This window comes from Leopardus geoffroyi, chromosome D4, assembly GCF_018350155.1.
Source record: "Leopardus geoffroyi isolate Oge1 chromosome D4, O.geoffroyi_Oge1_pat1.0, whole genome shotgun sequence".
Taxonomy (NCBI): Eukaryota; Metazoa; Chordata; class Mammalia; order Carnivora; family Felidae; genus Leopardus; species Leopardus geoffroyi.
This window is the reverse complement of record NC_059342.1, coordinates 56291893-56315299: the sequence shown is the minus strand read 5'-3', so window position 1 is coordinate 56315299 and position 23407 is coordinate 56291893. Positions and strand designations below refer to the sequence as shown.

Genomic DNA, 23407 nt, shown 5'->3' with positions numbered 1-23407 from the left:
ACAGCACTTGCTAACTCAGGTGTTGCACTTTCTCAGGTGTTACTGTACGTGCTCGCTCAAGTATCACCCATGTGTTTGCTCAAGTGTCACCCTCAGGTGTCATCTTTGAGTGTCACCCTCACAGATCACCCTCAGGTTCACTCAGGCATGGCCACTTGCATGCCTGCACAACTAGCAGCCGTATTTTTCCCACAGGATTGTCCTTCTTCCAGGAACTGTCTCCTTCAACTGTATTTTATTACCTGGTCTTAACAATGCAGACACCAGGTCTTCCCTGCCTTTACCGAGGACGCACTGACTCCTCACATTTCTCAGTTGTGGAATCAAGATTTCTTCTGTCAGGGAATTGATGAGTATTTTTTCAGTTGTAGAGATTTACAGATTTTTTTTAACGTTTATTTGAGACAGAGAGACTGAGCATGAATGGGGGAGGGTCAGAGAGAGGGAGACACAGAATCTGAAACAGGCTCCAGGCTCTGAGCTGTCAGCACAGAGCCCGACGCGGGGCTTGAACTCATGGACCGAGAGATCATGACCTGAGCCGAAGTCGGCCGCTTAACCGACTGAGCCACCCAGGCGCCCCAGATTTATAGATTTTTAAGTCATTTCAATAGCCATTTTATGTACTTATGGGCATCCATTCTCAAACTTCTCATAAACCTGTTTCATATTTTATCATTGCCCTAATCGCAATTGGTAACGGAGGCCCACATGGCAAAAGCTTCCCCTAGATGAGCCTCGGTTGTATGCCAGTGGTAGAGACTTACTATGCACACAGTGCCTATGCTACTGACATGCTCCTAGCCCTCCTTCAGTATATGCACAGAAACCTTAGTGATTAAAGCCTTATAACCATACAGAGGTGGGTCCTGGTGCCATGTATCCTTCAGCATGTCCTTTCCCTTTCTGAGCCTGAAACATGTGGATGATAGTAGATGATTGGGTTGGATGATAGAGGAGGAAATGAGATAGCATATAGAAAATGGTTGGTGTGACACTAGTTCAATTCGCCACATCTGTTCTTATTAATAGTCTTTATTAATAATGTCCCTGAATGTTACCCAGGCAACAGAATTGAGCAGTTGTCTTTAGTTTCTTTGGTGGCAGTTCCCCATTTCACTACTCACATAACATGTTTTGTCTAAAGGACCTAGATTTAGAAATTTGCCCAATAGACTTTAGTTACAGAAGGAAGAATTCAAGAAGGAGGAAGTGGTAGAGGAAAAGGAAGCCTACTGATTTTTCAGTTGATTGCACTATTTTTGCTTGGCTCCTAGACTTGCATTTTCCCCCAAATATTTTGTTTTTCCCTTTTCTTCTTCTTTTTTCTTTTTGGTTCACTTGTACTGGGGAGCCCGTGGAGTCTCATGTTGATCTGCAAAGCTCTATTTCCCCAGGAAACTCTGTTTTACATTTCTGAAAAGAAATAAAGTTTTGGAAGTTTACACAAAAATGTTTGTTCTTGGGGCACCTGACTGGCTCAGTCAGTGGAGCATGCAACTCTTGATCTCAGGGCTGTGCGTTCGAGACCCACATCAGGCTCTCTGCTACCAGCATGAAGCCCACTTCTCTGTCCCCATCTCTCTGCACCTCCCTCACTCCTGTTCTCTCTCAAAAATAAACAAACATTGGGACACATAGATGGCTCAGTCGGTTAAGTGTCTGATTCTTCGTTTCAGCTCAGGTCATGATCTTACAGTTTTGTGGGTTCGAGCCCTGTGTCGGGCTATATGTGCTGGCAGCATAGAGCCTGCTTGGGATTCTCTCTTTACCTCTCTGCCCCTCCCCTGCTTGTGCTGTCTCTGTCTTTCTCAAAAAAAAAAAAAAAAAAAAACTTAAAAAAATTTTTTAAATAAAAATAAATATTAAAAAAAGTTGATCTATCTGATGATCTTTATAAACTGAGTCATTTTTACTCGTCAGAGCCCAGGTGCTTTATTTCACTTTCTGAAAGGCATGGTGATTGTAGCCTGTTTCTGAAGCTGAGGAAACTGAACCAGAACCAGAAATCCTTCATGCCTTCCCTAAAAGTCATTAGTCAGGAAAGGTATCCTCAGCACATTAGGTTTTCTGGGATGTACTCACAGGTACCTAATGCATCATGATGGATAAGGTGGACAAGGTGCATGAAAAACCAAGTGTAAAACTTTATAACAGAACCCCAGAAGCCAACTTTTCTTGACTTCCCTGGGGGTGAACCACAAACCATCCTCTAAGCGTCTGTCTGTATCCGCTGTGCCTAGCTAGGCCTTGAGGCCTTTCTCAGCTGTGTGTCCCTAGCATCATTACTCTCACGTGGCAGAGGCCACCTGGCTTCTATCCCTAGCCTGACGATATTTGACCTATGTGACCTCGGGTAAGTCACTAACTTCTCTGTTTCTTCCCTTATCAAGCATATTGTTTATACAAATGTAGAGATTTAAAGGATCTCCCCTGTCTCTTCGTGGGGCTTGTAAAAAACCAAAACCAACAAGCAAAAAACAAAAAGAGGTGTGAGAACCCTAAAACTAGAAGGAAATACACCAGAATCTTGTTTACTCTGGATTTATGTGAGGTATATATTTTCTTCTTGATAGTTTTCCTACATTTTCCAAGTTTTCCACAGTAAGCATGTCTTTCTTTTCTAATAGAGAAAAAAGAAAAGTTTGATAAAAAGAACATTACACATCATCCTTGCATTAGTCTATACGCACAAAGTCAGAGTGACAGGAGAGAGGCCAGGATAAAGAAGTACATTTGAACTAGGTGGTTCAGTTAACAGATGTGCCTGAAGCAGCCTAGCCAGCATCCGAGCTTAGTTAGCAGTGCAGGGCAGGGGGACCTGCCACACCCAGTGTAAGGGACTACTGTCACTCTTATGATTTCTAATTAGCAGTAACATACTAGCTCTGCAGTTGACAGTACAGTGTTATAAATTAACAGGTTCTTCTCTTTATAAAAAGATTCATCGGATAGACCTATTACACTTTTAGCAAGCTATTTACAAAATGAGTGCATCTAAAATGTTCTAAATTTGATTCTAAAATACAATTCGAGGGGCACCTGGGTGGCTCAGTAGGGTAAGCAGCCAACTCTGGATTTCAGGTCATGACCTCGTGGTTTGTGAGTTCAAGCCCCACATCAGGCTTTGAGCTGACAGGCTGACAGTGTGGAGCCTGCTTGGGATTCTGTCTCTCTCTCCCCCTTTTTCTTCCCTGTGTATTAGTCATTCTGTGATACACATTTCTGTCCTTTGCTTTAGTTACTAAGATAGATGGCTACTGTGGGACCTTGCTTTGGAGACAAGTCATGCCCTGGAGATTGTAGTCAGGCTAAATCTATCAAAGATATAAAAAAGAGTTTATGAGATCAAGAAGTAAATTAGCTCTTCAGCTATTAAATGTTCTCCCCCAAGGTGAGTATTCCACATTATTTGCATTGCTGTTGGGTATTTACTCTGTATGATTTAATGTTTAGGCAGCTTTCTGCTTAGAAGGAAAATGACTGCAGTGTACTGACAAAGGTATATGCCTGGTCTCTATTGCTCTCAGCCAACTCTTAGAAACCAGAGGGCTTTTTTATTTCTTGGGGAAATCACCCTATGGATTTTATTTTCAGGTGATTCTGAAAGGCAGCAAGGAGCGCAGCACTGGGGCCACTGGAGTTAATGCAGACTCCTCCCGCTCCCATGCTATCATCCAAATTCAGATCAAAGATTCAGCCAAGAGGACATTTGGCAGGTGAGCTGGAAATATGCAAGGAACTGCATTGTCTGCCTTTCCGTAACGTGACTTTGAAATATGTGTTATCAACAACAGAACACTCTGCCACCGTGGAGTTTTTAATAAATATCAGGGATACAGAGTAGAGTTGTTAGCCCTGAAATAAATCATTGTATTAAAGTGCCATCAGTTGATTAACCATGAAGTAATGACCTATTGTTGGTCAAGCCTAAGTTATTAAAAGGGACATTGATTGCTTCTAACATGAAACACAGTATCAGCAAAGGAATAGTAGGAAATGCATCTCAGCTTACAGGCCAAAAAAAAAGGGGAGGGGGGAGAGAAAATTAATCTAGCCTTCTTGAAAGAAGCCATAAGACAATTGAGTACATTCATTGCTTCTCTGGTGCTATCTTAGCAAACTCTGCCACACTGATGGATGAGCCTATCTCACCTCTCAGTAATGAGTCTTTTTCTTTTCTTTTTTTTTTTTTCTTTAAACTTTTCTTTTCTTTTCTTTTCTTTCCTTTTTTTTTTTTTTTTTTTTTTTTGGCTGGAAAGCAGCCCACAGAAGTTTCTATTTAATTATCTCAGTGGTCACATACGTGATTTGCATTGCAGTCATTTAGCTTTATGGGAAGAATGGCGGGTTTTTTTGAGGGGGGGGGGAGAATGTTTTATTAATTTTAGTCATACTTTCTCACAAATGATTAAAACCAATGGAAGTGTCTGAGTGAACAGTGCTATCAACAGCTGACAGATCAGGATCTTAAAATACTTTTGGAAAGCTGACAGTAATGTCTTTTCTTTCCTGAGGATGGGCCAGTGTTAATTTCTTCCTGCCGCCACAAAATGCTGACTGTTGTAAAAATAAACCAAAGCCCCAAAGAAGTTATCTTTGCTGTGTCTTTTCTCTAGGATCTCTTTTATTGACTTGGCTGGCAGTGAAAGAGCAGCAGACGCCAGAGACTCAGATAGACAGACAAAGATGGAAGGTGCAGAAATAAACCAGAGTCTTCTGGCTGTAAGTTGTTTGACAACTTTAATCTAAAAATCCTTCTTGAGGGGCACCTGGGTGGCTCAGTCGGTTAAGAGTCCGACTTCAGTTCAGGTTATGATCTCATGGTCTGTGAGTTCGAACCCCGTGTCAGGCTCTGTGCTGACAGCTCATAGCCTGGAGCCTGCTTCAGATTTTGTGTCTCCCACTCTCTTTGCCCCTGCCCTTGCCCCTGCCCCTCCCTCCCTCTCTTTCCCTCCCTCCCTCCCTCCCTCTCTCTCTCTCTCTCTCTGTCTCTCAAAAATAAATAAATTTAAAAATCCTTCCTGAGAGATTTTGTCCCTCTTTACATGCAGCCAGAGTGGGTGAGGGTGGCTGGGTGGAATCAGTATAGCAAGGGCATCCGCATCAGGCTCTATGCTGTCAGTACAGAACCCACTTCTGATTCTGTCTTTCTCTCTCTCAAAAAAAAAAATTTTTTTAAGTCTTATGTTGGTGTGTCAGGCAGTTAATAAAAATGCTAAGCAATTTTTTCTGGATTTAAAAAAAAAAAAAAAAAAAAAGTAGAGCAAGGGCATGCTCTTAGAGTCTGGCAGTGGAATTCCAAGGTTGGAATTGGGCAGAGGCTGCCCAATCAGATTCTCAGCAAAGGAACACACAAGTATTTCTGCAGCTGCTAAATGGTTAACTTAGGTAAGCTTTCTCCCTGTCATCAAATTTTTAGATTGTATTAAGTTTTCAAACATACAAAAGTAGAATAAATCATTTAATGACTTCTCAAATACTTGCACCCAGCTTCAACATGTGAAAAATCTAACCCTTCCCTTGGATTATTGTAAAGCAAATCCTGTCATCCTGTCATGTCTTCCACAAATATTTCATTATCTCAAGGAGATGAGGGCTCATACTTTCTTAAATATACCTGCAATGCCATTATCACACCTAAAGAAATAATTATGTTATATTATCTATTATCTAGTAAATGTTATTCTTCCTCCAGTTGTCCCATAAATGGCTTTTCACAGTTGGTTTGTTCAAATCAAGATGCAAACAGGACCCTTGGATCATTTCTGATAGTCTCTTTTATTCTATATCAGTTCTTCCATTCTCTCTCTCTCTCTCTTTAAATCAATGTATTTGTTCAAGAAAACTGGGTCACTTGTCCTATAAGATTTCCTGCATTCTGGATTAGGTTGACTGCATCCCCATGTTGATGTCTAACATGGCACTCTGTTCTCTCTATTTTCTGTAAAGTGGTTAAGGTCTGTGTTTGTGCTGTACAGTACAGTAGCCACTACGCCACATGTGGCTATTGAGCACTTCAAACGTAGCCAGTCTGAACTGAGATATGCTCTAAGTGTAAGATACACCCTGGATCTTGAAGCAGGCATAATATCTCATTAATATTTTTCATATTGATTACACAATGATATAACATTTTGGATGTATTGGATTACATAACATGTAATTAAGATTAGTTTGGAGTGCCTGAATGGCTCATTCGGCCAAGCATCGGACTCTTGGTTTTGGTTCAGGTCATGATCTTGAAGTTGGTGGGATTGAGCCCCGTGTCAAGCTCTGCGCTGGCAGCATGGAGCCTGCTTGGGATTCTCTCTGCCACTCTCCTGCTCATGCGCGCATGTGCGCGCGTGCTCTCTCTCTCTCTCAAATAAATAAACTTAAAAAAAAAGATTAATTTCATTTTTTTTAATGTGAAATTTTAAATTACACGTATGATTTGCATTTGTGGCTAACATTTCTATTGGCAAAGCACTGTTCTAGAAGCTTGATGAGATTGAGGTTCTGTTTTTTGACAAGAATTCATGGGTAGTTTTTAGACTTCCTATAGGAACATGTCAGGAGATACAGAATGTCTGCTTTTCTCTCTTTGTGATTTTTTAAGAATTGAGAAAAATTCAAGTGTCAGCTTAATTCCTCCATTATAGTTTCCTATCAGACTTTTTCATTGAGTGGTTTTAGCAGCCGTTGATGAACATCGCCTGTATCTGCTGTTTTACTAGAGATTCCAAAATGATGATACTCTAATACTCCTTCTTTATTAGCTGGAAAGAACTTTCCCTCAACTGTCTGATTCTGAAATATAGTTCATACAGTAGAGACCAGATAAATTCTTGCTTCTTTGCCTTTACTCACCATTTTGCAGAATGACTGGTGTCCTAGTAACCTAAACATGACCAATGAGTTTGTTATTTACTTTTTTTTTGTATTATTATAAACTCATTATAATCATTATTCTTTTTTGCTATTTAAATTGTACATATTTGGCCAGTGGGAGCTTTTTCAAGTATGTTCCTTTGTTTTTTTGACCAGCCCTCTTAGTCTCGAATAGCTTCCTGGCTTTCTGGTATGACAAGATAATCTAGGCTCATCTTGTACGTTTCCTTTTCCAGACCTTGAATCAGCCAGTTCTTCAACAAGCCTTGGTTTTAGAAGGAAATGGCATTTAGAGACCATTAAGGGGCACTAGGGGTGCTTATACCATAAGTGGGTTAGTAGACAGAGCTAGGAAATAGATTTTTTTTTGAAAGGGAAGGTAGATCAGGGATTCATACTAATAAATTAATTCAAAATTAAGATTACAAGGGTTTTGGTTAACTTTTTTGAATTTATATTTCCCTTCTCTCCTATGCTAGAATTCTTAGTTCCTAACATTAATTTATTAGCTCTACTTCAGTATGTATACATTTCAAAATAATCCTAACACTACTCATAATGTGATTACTGAATTCAAATTAATATTTCTTTGCAGTTTCTTTTTCACTCTTAAATTGTATCTGGTTAGGGATGTGTAGTCCTAATACTGTGTTGCAAAGTCACTTGATAAACACACACACACACACACACACACACACACACACACACACACACACACACACACAGAGTACATTGAATATATATGTATTCAACGCTGTTCTCAGAAGCAAAAGGGTAGCATACTGTAAACACTTTGCTTTTTTCCCTGACCAGTATCCTGGAGCTCCCTACACGGTTCTATATAAAGATCTTCCTTATTCCTTTTTGCAGCTCTACAGTGCTGCCTGTGCTCCTCCATATTATTATTATTTTTATTTTTAATTTTTTTTTTTCAACGTTTATTTTATTTTTGGGACAGAGAGAGACAGAGCATGAACGGGGGAGGGGCAGAGAGAGAGGGAGACACAGAATCGGAAACAGGCTCCAGGCTCTGAGCCATCAGCCCAGAGCCTGACGCGGGGCTCGAACTCACGGACCGCGAGATCGTGACCTGGCTGAAGTCGGACGCTTAACCGACTGCGCCACCCAGGCGCCCCTCCTCCATATTATTTAAGTCCTTTTGACCAGAACTGAAGTCTCTAGCTAGGTACTTTATTTCTAGGCCTCATGAAGGATAAATTGCAAGGCTAGAAAGGTGAGAGAGCATCTATCTTTATCTTTTTAATTTTTGAATAATTTTAAGTTTACAAAAAGATGCAAAAATAAATGCCCAGCATTCCTTCACCCAGCATCCATAATATTAACATCCTACGTGACCATAATAAAATGCTCTAAATCAGGAAATTAACATTGGTTATAATACTATTAACTAAAAAAAGAAAAAATTTAAAGGGGTGCCTAGATGGCTTAGTCAGTTCAATGTCCAACTGTTGATTTCAGTCATCCCACAGTCATGGGATCGAGTCCTGTGTCAGACTCTGTGCTGAGCATGGTGCCTGCTTGAAATTCTCTCTCTCACTCTCTCTCCCCCACCCCCCTGCCTGCCTCTTTCTCTCTCTCAAATAAAAGTTTTAAATATTTAAAAAAGTAATAATAATACTATTAACTAATCTACAGACCTTGTTTTAATTTCACCAGTAGTCCCACTGATGTCCTTTTTTGGGTCCAGGACCTTATATTGCATTTAGTTGTTCTGTCTTCATAGTCTCCTCAGTTTTTGTTGTCTGTGACTTTAACAAACCTTTGAAGAGTGCTGGCCTTTTATTTTGCAGATTGTCTGTGGATTTGGGTTTATCTGATGTTTTCTCAGATTCAATCAAGGTAAAGAATTTTTAGCAAGAACACCACATAAGTTGTGTCCTTCTTGGTGGATCATATCAGGTGGTGCATGAAATCAGTATGTCTTACTACTGGTGATGTTCACTTTGATCACTTAAGGTGGTTTGTGCTAGGTTTCTCCACCGTAATGTTACCATTTTTCCTTTTGTAATTAATATCTTATGGGGAGATACTTTGAAACTATGCAGATATCCTATTTACATCACACTTTTGCTGCCTAATTTTGGCATCCATTGATGATTCTTAATCTGCAACAATTATTGTGGTGTTTACCTGGTGGGATTTCCTGTTCCTATCACTCTTTTTACATTAATTAGTTGGAATTCTGCTGTAAGAAAGAGCTGTCCTTCTTCTCCAATTTACTTATTAGATTATAACAGTAAATGGATATTTCTTTTATTTGCTAGATTATAATACATTTCTATCATTATTTTATTGCTCAGATTGTCCCAGATTTGGCCATTGTGAGCTCTTTCAAGTTGGCTCCTGTGTCATTTTGATATATATGCCCTCATCATTTTTTGTTGTTTATGTATTTTGAGAGAGGGAGAGAGAGCACAAGCAGGGGAGGGGGCAGAGAGAGAGAGGGACAGAGGATCTGAAGTAGGCTCTGGGCTGACAGCAGAGAACCTGACATGGGGCTCGAGCTCACAAACCGTGAGATCATGACCTGAGGCGAAGTCTCAGGCTCTGACTGAGCCACCCAGGCTCCTCATCCCCCATCATTTTTGAGCATATCCTTGCCTTTTGGCCTTGTAAGATGTCACACACTCATCTTTATGCTTTCCCTGCCCTAGCCCTGTGATCAACCATTTCTCAAAGGAGCCCCAGAACCAATAGCATTTACAGGTTAAGTTTCTAAGACTCAGATGGATTAAGTGAACTGGCCAGGGGTCCATATTCTCTAGCTACAAATCTGTGATTCTCATATGTAAAATTATGGTCCAGGAATCAAGTATAAAACCTGGGAAGAAGTCCATGTGAAGTCATACAACCTCTTGAGACTCGACTATGTCTATCTCACAAGGTCAGTAGCATGCAAAGGAGCCTAGAAACAAGCCTTCAAAAACAGCATCATAATCTTGTGCTTTGTGGGGCTCCAGGGGGGCTCAGTTAGTTGAGCATCTGACTCTTATTTTCAACTCAGGTCATGATCCTAGGGTCATGGGATCAAGCCCCACATCAGGCCTTGCACTGGGCCTGGAGCCTACTTGAGGCTTTCTCTCTCTACCTCTGTCCCTCTCTCCTGCTTGTGCTCTCTCTCTTTCTCTAAAAAAATAAAATTTAAAAAAATAAATAAAAATTTTAAAAATATTTATTAAAAAAATCTTGGGGTGCCTGGGAGACTCAAGTTGGGTAAGCATCCGTCTTGGGTTCAGGTCATGATCTCGCGGTCTGTGGGTTCAAGCCCCGTGTCGGGCTGTGTTGACAGCTTGGAGCCTGGAGCCTGCTTCAGATTCTGTGTCTCCCTCTCTCTGCCCTTCCCCTTTTTGCACTCTCTCTATCTCAAAAATAAATAAACATTTAAAAATTTTTTAAAAATCGTGTGCTTTGTAAGGTGCACAAAGGTACACCTTATTTTCTTCTTGGGTATTCCCCTTAGTTCTCCCTTAATAAGTTTAATAAAGTATACTTCCCATTCTGATTCAACAGGGCTAAAGGGACTCAAGGACTCATAGGGATTGGTGGCCACACTTGGATTTGAGTATGTAAGGGGCAGGTGTAACTCGGGCAGGATTTGGCTACCTGTTTGTCCCTTTTGGAGAACTGTCCTAGTGCTCAAGTTTGGGGTATTTGTAATAAATGAGGAAATTCCCTTATATAGGTTTCTCTATCTGAAAATAGAATTTTCCCATGAAACCTTTTGTAAGCCAAAATGGCATAAGGCAAAGAAGTGATTACCATTAATTTATATGGGAAAAGTGTGTGCATTCCCAAAATGCCAAAAATAGCCTGTCTTCGGCTTTTCTGATACCTTAAGATACATCTTGCTAATGGGTGTACAAACTAAATCAAAATAAAGCACAGATGGAGGAGCCTAGCTGGCTTAGTCAGTGGAGCATGTGACTCTTGATCTTGGGGTTGTGAGTTCAAGGCCCACATTGGGCTTAGAGTTTACTTAAAAAAAAAAAAGACAAAACTATTAAAAGATAAGGGACATCTGGATGCCTCAATTGGTTAAGCATCCAACTCTTGATTTCAGATCAGGTTATGATCTCACAGCTTTTGAATTCCAGCCCTGTGTTGGTCTCTATGCTGACAGCACAGAGCCTGCGTGGGATTCTCTCTCTCCCCATCTCTGCCCCTCCCCCGCCCGCTCGCTCTCTCTCAATACTAAGTTAGTTAATTAAATTAAATAAATAAAACACAGATGGAGATACAGTTCTGCTGAGATGTTGAATGTACTTCCCTGGGAAGCAGTTGGACGGTACCACTCTTGCCGCTCAGGGTACACGCACTGCACCTGTAAAGGCTTGTTGCAGAATAAACGCTGAATACTATTTTTACTTTTCACCTTACTTTTTAATGTTTATTTTTGAGAGAGAGAGAGAAAGCACGTGTGAGCATGGGTGGGGGAGGAGCAGAGAGAGAGGGAGACAGAATCTGAAGCAGCTCCAGGCTCCAAGCTGTCAGCACAAGAGCCCGACACAGGGCTTGAACTCAAACTGTGAGATCATGACCTGAACCGAAGTCAGACGCTCAACTGACTGAACCATCCAGGGGCCCTTACTTTTCACCTTTTAAAATAAAAGTGAAAATCCTCTTTAAATTTCTTTTAGTTAGCACAGACAGGTACTAATGTAGGCCTTTTATAAAAGTGAAATGGCATAACCTGAACTTTCAAAAAGTGGAGGATACTTGTTGCCTCTTATATACTGCAGCTTTTTGGATAGAGAGGAGTTAGCTGTGGACCTCAATATTTGCCACTAAGAACAGCCATAGCAAACTCTCAAGGCTAATTACCTGTTCTTGGTGAACTCCAGCATGGGTACTTCCAAGGATTCCTTCCATCCTCTTTCCTCCCTTCCTTTACATTTACTTTATTTTAACCTACATACATAACTCAGAAATAGGAGATCTCTTCTCCCTCCTCCTGTTCCCCTCACCCTTGCTGTTCTGTTCTTTCTGATGAGCACGTTACCCCTGGAGGTCTACATATGTGGATCTCTGAGCGCTAGTGATGTTCAAATGTGCACTTTTTTGAGGGGCTTATGTCTAGGAGCAAGTGATACGTCCTTGCCTTTGGGACACAGTCCCTGCCTTTTTAAAATAAGAAGGTAAAAAATAAAATGAGAAGGTAGACTTAGGTGATTTCCCAGTTCCTTTCCAGCTCTGACTCTAGAATTTCTTCTGTTCCACTCAGAAAACTTTTATCTGAGTCTACACTTGAATCTACACCTATAGGTATGCATGTGGGAGCAGGGAGGTTGAGGGAGTCAAGTAGATATTCTCTCTACTTCAGCACATCCATAGCTGATAATAGTATAAGAGGAGATGAGAAAAAGGGAGGTGGCAAGCCAGAACTGCCACCACATAAGCTTGGACTCTGGGTCTTGTGGGAAGTTACCTGGTTTGTCTGTTCCCTGCTATCAGGGCTAATTCTAGGATCACAGCCTTTATGTTGGGTGGCCCTTAACTAGACACAGCACAGGATGTTGTTTCCCAGTCTAGCTTGATTCTTCTTGTTGGACAAGAAACTACCAGGGCATTTGACTTCCTTTTGGAGGATTGCCTGAGTGTGGCTTATTTAAGAAAAGTCTGATCTGTTAACTCTCTCTTTGCATGTGATATATGATGTGTTTGTTGTTATTCTACTCTGCAGCTGAAGGAATGTATCCGAGCATTGGATCAGGAACACAGCCACACTCCCTTCAGGCAAAGCAAATTAACTCAGGTAAAGTTAAATGTGAGCTTTGAGTTTGTTCTCACTTGTTCTTTCATTCATTTGTTCATTCAGCAAAGCATCCACTGCCAGCAATGCATGATGCTAAGCTTGGGAGTCCAGGGAAGGAAAGGGTCACATTCTTTCCAGGAGCTCATTCTTTCCAGGAGCCTGGAATGGGCTTATTCCAGGATACCCATTCTAGAGAGGGGCATCCTCAGGCAGAGATGCCTGTGGTGGGAGGCACCTGGGCATTTTCGGGGCAGTGGTGCTCTTCTGGTCATCACTCAACAGCTTTTTGCCAATTTCTAATATAAAGAAATATTTTTTATTTAGTGGAGTCTCTTGAGGCTTTGAAGGGAGGTTGGTGTAGTTGTACTAAGTACTTTCTTAGCTGTAAGACTTAGACTAGTGTTTCAAGATAAAAAATAACAGCTGGAGTTAAAAAGAATGAGATAGATGTATTTTTGAAGAGTTTATTTTGGGGCGCCTGGGTGGCTCAGTCACTTGAATGTCTGACTCTTGATTTCAGTTCAGGTCATGATCCCAGGGTTGTGGGATCAAGCCCCGCATTGGGCTCTGCACTGAGTGTGGAGCCTGCTTAAGATTGTACCTCTCCTTCTCCTCCTCTCCCCTGTTCACATGTGTGTGTGTGCTGTCTCTCTTAAAAAAAAAAAAAAAAAAAAGTAAAAAAAAAAAATTATTTTTAAGTAATGTCTATATCCAACATGGGCTTGAACTTAAAACCCTGAAGTCAAGAGTCACATGCTCTACCAACTGAGCCAGCCAGGTGCCCCGGATGAGCTAGATTTTTGACAGGTTCTGATAGGAAAGATGACCAAGATCTATAGTATAAAAATATGTTATGAGACAAAAACTACACAAAAAAATTCTGCATGTGTTAACTGATTATTCTGAGTGTTAAAACTATAGGTGATTTTTTTCCTCCATTTTTCTGTCATGAAACTGTGCTTTATTAACAGAAAATGCTAGTAAGTCAGCATTGTAATAGCTATAGAAAAGTGGCCCATGGAGGGGTCTACCTACATATAAACTGCTGTGAAGGCAGTTATGGGTGCTTCTGATTCCCTTCTGCACCAAGTCCTGTGCCCAGTGGAGAACGGACTAGGGTAGAAGGCAGTTTATGAAATCTTTGTATTTTGGGAGAGGTTTTCAGTCTGTGCAGCTATCCTAATGGCTCCACAGGGCCTGTGGCAGAACCTATAACATAACTCCTTAGTAGTCGGAACTGGTTAGATGATGTCTTCTCAAACATTTCAGCCAGAAACTTAGAAAACCTTTCTTATGGGTGATTCTGACATTAGTTCTGTTATTTTTTTTTTTTTAATGTTTATTTTTGAGAGAGAAAGAGACCATGTGAGCAGGGGAGGGGCAGAGAGAGAGGAGGACACAGAATCTGAAGCAGGATCCAGGCTCTGAGCTGTCAGCACAGAACCCAACATGGGGCTCGAACTCACGTCCTGTGAGATCATAACCTGAGCTGAAACCAGATGCTTAACTCACTGAGCCACCCAGGTGCCCCTTGGCTCTGTTATTTTTTAAAACAAGTTCACCATCCCCAGAAAATGTGTTCCTACTTAATTAAATAATTCAGGGGTACCTGGCTGGCTCAGCTGGTAGAGCATGTGACTCTTGATCTCAGGGTTGTGGGTTCAAGCCCCATGTTGGGTGTAGAGGTTATTTACAAACAAAATCTTTAAATAATAATAGTGATTCAGACCATATATACAAGTACAAAGAAGATGGTAGGAGGTACCAGAAAATCCCACCTCCCAGTGATAATCACTGCTATGTTTTGGTGGACATCCTTCCAGACATTTCTCTGTCCATATATCTACATGTAGATCTACTTACATAGTTATGGAGTAATATGCCTTTTCACTCAGATTAAGTTTTAGATCTTCCTGTGTACCTAAGTACAGCTATACATAATTTTTTAGTCATTTATTTTTGAGAGAGAGAGTGCAAGCACGAGCAGGGACGGGGCAGAGAGGCAGGGGGGTGGGAAGAGAGAATTCCAAGCAGGCTCAGTACTGACAGCACAGAGCCCGGCATGAGGCTTGATCTCACGAACTGTGAGATCATGACCTGAGCCAAAATCAAGAGTTAGAAGCTTAAGCAACTGAGCCACCCAAGTGCCCCACATAATTATTTTTAATGGTTGTATTATATTCAGTTAGCGATTCGTTCCCTACTTAAAAATGCCTAGATTTTCCAATTTTTATTATTATGCTGTAATGCATATCCTATATATATGTGTGTGTATTTATTTATTTATTTATTTATTAAAATTGAACAGTTCTCTTTAGGATAACATTCTGGAAGTGTGCACTTTTTTTATGTTTTCATGCATATTGCCAAACTGCCTTCCCAAAAGGAAGTACCATTTCATGGTACATGCTACATGAGTAGTGTAGCAATGTAGAAAATTACCCATTTCCCTGGACCCTCACTAGGGCAGGCATCATGAGTCTTAATCTTATGGGTGAAAATATTAGTATTTTTAATGGCTTGTTTGTATTTCTTTGGTGGTGAAGTGAGTACCTTTTTTTTTTTTTTTTTTCTTTTAACCTGGTTGGTCATTTGTATTTCTTCTTTGTAAACTGCCTTTTTGTAGGGGATGGGGAGCTATGGCCCAGTGTCCTGCCCACAATAAGTAGTCAATATGCCCCTTGTTAGTTGACTTCGTTGACCTGACTTCTGTTTTGGACAGGTCCTGAAGGATTCTTTCATCGGTGATGCCAAAACATGCATGATTGCCAACATCTCGCCAAGCCACGTGGCCACTGAACACACTCTGAATACCTTGCGTTATGCTGACCGGTGAGTTGCTCTCAGGTAGCAGGTCGTGTGTACAGGTCTCATACACACATAGGGGTCTGATCTTGAGCTCCAGAAGCCTGTTCTTGAGGCAGTGATCCTAGTACCAAAGGGGAATGTGCAGTTGGTAATTTGAAGAATGTGACCTGGTAGGCCTTGCCATTTTACAAGTGTGAATGTGACAAGAGGAAGAGGACACGTTCCCCGGTTCAGGAGACAACTCCATTGGTGATTTTTAAATGGCTCTTGGGAAATGAAATTTCTTTGGAGTTGAAGGCTCAAGGTTTTCTTCCTGCTAGCCTCAGCCCTAATCGTAAGGGATAGAATACATGTTACTTGTCAAAGCAGGGACACTTAGAACTTTGTAGGTCCAGAAGAGAGCAACCCAGATATAACATGTTACAGAAGGATAAATTGAGCCCAGAGAAGGGCAGGAACTTTAAAAGGGCTCATTGGGAATTGGTGGTAAAGCCAGCACCTTTGACTATATATTTGGGGTGACTTTGGTATCTGCCAGGGTCCCCCCAACCCCACCCCATGTCTTACTCTGTGGTCACATATGTTTCCTACCATGGATGAAGACGCTACCATTTCCATTCTTTCCTCTGGCTGCTTTGCTGCTTGGTCCTGTCTTACATCTTTTTCTGTGGTCTCCCAGAAGCTGTCTCCTCTCCAAGGTTAACAAACTATTTGAGGGAAAGCTTTTCCTTTCTTTTTCTTTTTTTTTTTTTTACTACTGTTGAGGAATCTTTAGTATCCATGGCATTTTATGAAATTCATTGGGAAGGAAAAGTGAGGTATTATTTAAGTTCAATGAAAACAGGAAACCTTATCTTTTTCTCTACCGTATCTATTGCTCAGACAGTGCTTTACCTGGTAGACGCACAATACATATTTGTGAATGAAAGGAGGAACTCTTCTTGGGTGTCAGGGTGAGGCACTCTGTGTACCATCTCATTTAGATAGGAGAGATACTTGACACAGTGGTTACAAGAGCTCTGGAGTCCAGACTATCTGGGCCAATATCCTACTTCTGCCTCAAAATAGCTGAGTGGTCTTGGGCATAAGTTTTGGGTCCAGTTTCCTTATCTGACAGGGGATATTAGCATCTACATCTTACAACAGTTACATGGAATCAGTGAGGATAATATGTGTGAAGGGCTTATCAACATGCTGGGCACACAGTGACTACTCAATATGTTAATTTATGTGTTAATTTAACCAATGGTAATACTAATAGGTCCCCAAAATAGGTTTCTTTTATTGCATGATTTCCTAATGCCTGCTCACTAGCACTGCTAGAGGAAAGGCTACTTCATGAACTGAGATCAGATAGAAGATACGAGATGATCCAAACTTGCTTCCAAAAACCCAGTATGGCTGGAAATTCTTTACCCCCATGTATCCATTACCCAGCTTCAACAGTTATTAACAGTAAGCTGAACTTGTTTCATAACCCCACTCACTCTCCAAATCATAGACATTGTTATCAATTGCTTAGACTAATAACTTCATCACTAGAAGCAGAGAACAAGACCATCTCCTCACTTAGTGTCTCAGTAAAGGAAGATGAAAATAACCCTTTCTCATAGGGGATGTATTAAGTATAATTGCAAAATTATTTGAAATAATTTTGGCTTTAAAGAGAATGGAAAAAGTATAATAGAATTCGCTTCATTTGAAGCAGTCTAATACATTACTGAAAATAAATGAGGAGCACCTGGGTGGCTCGGTTAAGCATCCAACTCAGATTTGAGCTCAGGTCATGATCTCACATTTCATAAAACAGAGCCCTGAGTCGGGCTACGTGCTGAGAGCAAGGAGGGGGCTTGGGATTCTCTCTACTTCTGCCCCTCACTCACTCAATGTGCTCGCTCACTCGCTCTCTCTCTCAAAATAAAAAAATAAATGAAAGCCATTTATTTTATGTGCTTAAATGAGGCCTAGAAGAATGTTGCTAAGTAGTCCAGAAATAAAGTTCCATAGTTCTAATAGATGTATCAGAAGAGCTCACTGATAGTTGTGATCTTGGTGACATGAAAAGTACACTGGAAGCAGTTAGCATCAATGACCAAATTACCTGTAGGATTCCTTCTGGCACTCAGCTGTCTATAGTTATTTACTGTGACTCCTAGTGAGAAATTTTGATGTTTCTCTCTTAATTAAACTAAAATATTTAAGATTTTTATAATAGGAAGTAATATGGAACCATCTAGACTTACCATGGCACCTCTCAGCCCGTTGCTTGTATGTCCTACTGCAACACCTAAACAAAGGCCCGTGGATACAATTCGTGTGTCTTTAGTCACATCCTACATCTCTTTGCTTAGCTATGTTGCCAGTCTTCCTTGGCTCTCAGACTTAAAGGTAAGATTTAAATGAAGTCTCAGTGTCAGACTTACGATCTTGGTTTTCAGAAATGACCAGGTGTCATTTGGCTATCAGTAATGATTGGATTAAAACCAAAACAATGGAGGGGCACCTGGGTGGCTCAGTCAGTTAAATCATCTGACTTTTGGTTTCAGCGCGGGTCATGATCTCACAGTTCATGGGTTCAAGCCCTGCATCAGGCTCTGTGCTGGCAGTGCGGAGTCCTCTGTCTCTGCCCCTCCCCCACTCATGTTCTCGGCCTCTCTCAAAATAAATGGATAAACTTAAAATAATGGAAGAGACATTTTATGGGAGCCCCCAAGTAGAAGTAGTACTCCCTTCTAGAGGATTTTTTTTTTTTTTTTAATAAAGAAACACTCTTTGTTTTTAACGTTTTATTTATTTTTGAGACAGGGAGAGACAGAGCATGAACAGGGGAGGATCAGAGAGAGGGAGACACAGAATCTGAAACAGGCTCCAGGCTCTGAGCTGTCAGCACAGAGCCCGATGCGGGGCTGGAACTCACGAACCATGAGATCACGACCTGAGCTGAAGTCGGCCGCTTAACCAACTGAGCCACCCAGGCACCCCTCTAGAGGATTTTTAAATATGTCTTTTTAATTAAGTAGGCTCCATGCCCAATGTGGGGCTTGAACTCATGACCCTGATATCAAGAGTCGCATGCTCCACCGAATGAGCCAGCTGGACACCCCACCTCCTAAGGGATTTTAATGAAGAATCTACACACTACTGGAGAGTCACATTTTTACTTGATGTCACCTTGTAATTCTAAATTCCTACAGTGTTTTTAAATATCACAGAGTAAGAGACTGAACTTGACAACTAAATCCTAGCAGAGACCTAATTCTGGCTTTTCTATCTTCTCTAAAATTCCCATGTGGAATAGAGCACGGTTCTCTATTTCTCTACCTAGGAGGTAACTTTGCCTCCCACGGGACATTTAGCAATGTCTACAGACATTTTTGATTGTCATGACTTAGAAGTGCTTCTGACGTTTAGTAGGTGGAAGCCAAGGATGCTGCTAAACATCCCATAGGGCACAACACAGGACAGTTCCCCACAACAAAGAATTATCTGGTTTTCCAAATACCACTATGCTAAGGTTGAGAAACCCTAGGAATAGACAGGTCACTTTTCCTTTAGTGGAATTAGCACAGCCTGCTTATTTCCAGAAGGTTTTGCTTCCTGAGTTCTAGCAAGTTTGAGGGAATTCATTTTCTTAGAGAAGCCTGAAAGGAGATGGGCTGCAGGAAAAGTGGGCAGGTGAGTGGTAGACACCAGGCTCCTGAGTTGGTCCACCTTCAAGAAGTACGGCATGGGCCCTACATGGATGTAGTGCAGTTCCAATACCAGCTTCTCTGGCCTATCCCATGGGACTGAGGTGATTTCCAAAACTTCTGATCATAGAATGCTAGGTATATGCTTATATCCTCAGAGAATACACTTGTCTTTTTTGTAATACTTTTTGTTTCGTTTTTGAAAAATATAGAAAAGGAATTAAGGAGCATACAGGAATACACATTTAACATAAAATGGTAATTTACAGGGTCAAAGAACTAAAGAAAGGCATTAAATGTTGTGCTTCAGCTACCAGTCAAAATCGGACCTCTGGAAACTCTTCTCCAAAACGAATCCAGAGCTCCCCTGTGGCCCTGCCAGGGGATAAGTGTTCTCCCAAAAAAGTCAAGCTGGGACTTCAACAGTCATTCGCAGCAGCTCCCGGTTCCATGAGAGGGAAGGCTCATCCTCTGGCAAACCGCCCACCCAATATCCCTTTTGCTCCTGTACCTAAAGTTCCCAGTAAAAGGGGTGGATCCAGAGGGAGTCTTCACCAAGAGTGGGTCATTCAGACTAGCCCTGTGAAGGGAGCCACAAGGTCTGGACATTCAGTCAAAAAAAGAGAAGAGTCTGCCTCATTGTGCTCTGAGAAAATTCAAATGAGCCACAAAGCTGCCCACAGATGGGGAAGCAGGACCCCTGGCCCAGGAGAAGGCCCGGTGCATGGCAAACTGCCCTCCAAGTGCAAGAAAGTGCAGACTGTGCAGCCAGTGCAGAAGCAGCTTGTGTCACGAGTTGAGCTCTCCGCTGGCAACCTCCACCACTTAGCAGAATACAGTCAGGGCAGCAAGGGGAGCACACCTGCCAGGTCTGCCTCTGAAGCTTGGACAGACATCCCTCCACACCAGAAGGACAGGGAGGAACATTTGCGCTTTTATCACCAGCAGTTCCAGCAGCCGCCTCTCCTCCAGCAGAAGTTAAAGTACCAACCACTGGAAAGGTTTTTATGCCAGTACAGGCCCCTAGAGGGGCAGCTCCAGAAGGAGACCCCTCCTCCCTTCTGTTCTTACTCTGAGAGCCAGGATGGAGCCCAAACTGAGGACCTTGATGACAGCGATTTCAGTGAAGATTCTTTTTCACATGTCTCCAGTCAGAGAACCACAAAGCAGAGAAACACCCTAGAGAATAGCGAAGGTTCATTCTTCCTTCATCAGAGGGAACAAGGACCTGAGGAGCAGGTGGCTGAAAGGCAGCGAAGTCTGCTTTTTAACCCCAGGACAGATGGTGATGAGAAGTGTCTAACTGGAAGCTGGATGTACTCCAGGGACCCCACAAGCCACAGAAGAGCAGCACTTAATCGTGGCCACAGCCCAAGTAAGTTACCTTTGGACTGGAGCAGAGAGGAGGACTCTACCTCCTCAGCACCTTCTCCCAGAGACAACCTGGCAGAGAAGCCTTACTGCTCACAGGTAGAGTTTGTATATGGCCAGAAAAGAGGTGGCAGCCCAGCCTTTGATCTCAGACAGAATGCCTTCAGAAGTGAGGTTCCTGGGCAGGCCGAGGGTACTTCACCATCCCTGGAGGCAGATGGTTTCATTTTCTCACTATCCCACATTGCAGTTGCAAGATCTCCAGACCAAAGAGACACAGTCAGTACACCTCTGAAAGAAGTCAGACAAGACAGCCCAACAGCAAAGAACAGTTACGCATACCAAGACGACGACTCTAAAGGGGAATCAGGCACATGCTCTGAATATGCTTCTGGAGTGATGGCTCCCCTCACTGTGTCCCTCCTGGAGAACACAGACAATGAGGGCTCTCTTTCCTTGGAGCAGCTGGCCCAGGATGGGCCTGTGCATAGTCTAGCGGCAGTGGACACAGGGGGACCAGCTGTGGACCACACACTGTCATCTGATGATCAAAAGGCACTTCTGCCAATCTCTTCGGCAACTGGGCACCTGTGGCTCTCATCATCTCCCCCTGACAATAAGCCTAGTGGTGGTCTTCCAGCTCTGTCCCCATCACCCATCCGTCAGCAGCCCCCGGACAAGCTACCCACAAGTGAGGCCAACCTAGGAGGGGTCTGCGAGAGCACAGAGACTGCTCTCTTCTCCCAGGAACATGTGGGTAGCCAGCAGTATGATGCTGATGCTAAGGACACAGAGCTGAACAGCTCCCAAGGTTTCCCAGGAAAGCCCTTCCCCACCATACATACTGGAGGACCCCACCCTGGGCCTATATTCACCCCACAAACAGAAAGTAGTGATATGGCTGACCAGCCCTGGGCCCAGGAAAGAAAACATCCAACAGGTCTTGGTTGGCAGGAGCTGAGTTTGTCCACAGACCCCATCAAGTTGTCCTGCTCCAACACAGACGTCGTATGGCTCAAATACAGGCTGATCCCAAGATGCTTAGCAAGGCCAGGCTCTCCCCTGATCCCCAGCTGCTCTCCAGAGACGGCAGGAAAAGTCCATCAGCTCACCCTGGGGCATGCACAGTAAGTTGGACACTCCCCAAGACTCGAGCCCCTCTGGCACCCCTACTTCCACCCCAGGTTAACGTTTTGTCTGTCCTGGGAATGGCTATTGTTGGCTCAGTGTCAGAGCTATTCTACAACTAGAGAGGCTTTGTCCGGCTTTTCAAGGGAGCTTGCCTAGATGCACCTGACATGGAGAGCAAGAATAAAATGTATGGGAGCAGGCCCACCAGGGTGGATGAACCTGAGTCTGGGAAAGCTGGGACTTGAGTGGGAGAAGGGAGGATCTGTCACCTGTGGTAAGTTCAGAATCCTCTTCATTCTGTCGGGTCTGTATTCCTGAAGTGCTGCCCAGAGATGCAAAAGCTGTAGCCTTGAGCCCGCAGAACCAAGACAGGCTGGCCACCTTCCAAAATGGTGAAGTTGATCAAAAACAGAGGGACTAGTGGTTTGTACTGCTTTCCCCAAAGGATGCTGTAGATGGTGCAGCAAAAAGAGATGGGACAGAGGCATAGAGGAAAAAAAGGCAGAGGGATCAAGCAGGGCCCCTCTCAGCATTAGAGGCTGGGAGATGGAGGGCAGGGTGGGTGTGTGGGAACAGAGGCTACAGCCCTTTGCTAGGGCTCCTGATATCTAGGCCGGCTGTGTGCCTGCTGCTCGCTTTGGCTCCAGGCCAAGGCCATGGACAAAGAAAAGGACATGCAGGGATGCACAGGTGAGAGGAGCCTGGCAGATCCTCCAGTTTCTAGCTCAAACCCCCTGCTTTGGTCCCTGGACGCCCAGGGAGGAGAGATGATGGCAGGCAAAACAGCAGGCTCTACCCCGTGCCAAGTGTGTCACCTCCAGCGGTCACAGCCTTGAACCTTTTGGCAGGGAAGCTATGGGCAGCTCCTGTAATGAGCACTCATCCCTGTTCTTCAGTGTAGCTGGGGAGGCAGGGACAGCTTGAGAAGTGCCTCTTTCCTGTTATCTTCTTGGTATACTCTAGTGCCTAAATAAGCCCTAAGAACAGGTGACAGGGGAGGAGGTGATGGTGAGCTGGCCTTGGTCAAAGCTTTGACCACTTTGGGCAGAGGCAGTTCCTGGCCTGGAAATAAGGCTCTCAGCTCCCAAAAGTTGCCTAAGAGAGATGGAAGGCCCAGAGGATCACACTGTCCCCTCTGGTGTTTCCAGGCAGGTGGTCATCCGAGCACACCAGGAACAGCTGGATGAAATGGCAAAACTGGGCTTCAAGGAGGAGACCCTAATGAGCCAGTTGGCTCTTAATGTAAGTGACCTTGGCTAGACTACCTCAGGGGCTCTTGGGAATTAGCCTGTGGGTAGTTTGATGGTCATCCTTGTTTGCTGCAGTTATGTGTGGGGTAAGGGTCTGCTATCCTACTCTAGGAGGCCTTGTGCCATTCCTGTGACATAGCTCAAGGGGGGCGCAAGGACAGGTGAGAGATGGTACTACACTCCCTGTTTCCAGGCTAAAATGTTTCCAGCCTGTATCCTGTGCCATTCTGCCTTCTTCTTGACTTGCTAGGGCCCCTCCCTGTGACAGTAAGTGACCTACCACATGCAAACCAGGGGTGCTTTCACAAAAACAACCCTCTGTCCTGCAGAATACCTCTCATAGAAGTTTCTCAAATGCAGGGGTGCCTACCTGGCTCAGTCAGTGGAGCATGCAACTCTTGGGGTTGTGGGTTTGAGCCCCACATTGGGTAGAGATTACTTTAAAATAAAAACCTTTTTTTAAAATTCATTTTGAGAGAGTACGCTTACGTAAGCGTGGGGGGGGGGGGGGG

At 43.0% G+C, this 23407-nt stretch overlaps 1 protein-coding gene and 1 non-coding gene across 6 annotated transcripts in view; both read left to right on the top strand.

Annotated features, from left to right (window-relative positions):
* KIF24 (kinesin family member 24) overlaps positions 1-23407 on the top strand; it is a 76284-nt gene that overhangs the window by 51583 nt on the left and 1294 nt on the right. For all 5 annotated transcript variants that reach the window (XM_045469555.1, XM_045469553.1, XM_045469556.1 and 2 more), the window contains 6 exons: positions 3598-3719; positions 4620-4725; positions 12575-12646; positions 15369-15478; positions 19413-21641; positions 22794-22887. In XM_045469555.1, coding sequence (XP_045325511.1) covers positions 3598-3719; positions 4620-4725; positions 12575-12646; positions 15369-15478; positions 19413-21641; positions 22794-22887 — 2733 coding nt within the window. The remainder of the gene's footprint in view (positions 1-3597; positions 3720-4619; positions 4726-12574; positions 12647-15368; positions 15479-19412; positions 21642-22793; positions 22888-23407) is intronic.
* On the top strand, positions 14254-14326 carry TRNAK-CUU. The gene has a single exon. It is a non-coding gene; the product is annotated as a tRNA-Lys (tRNA).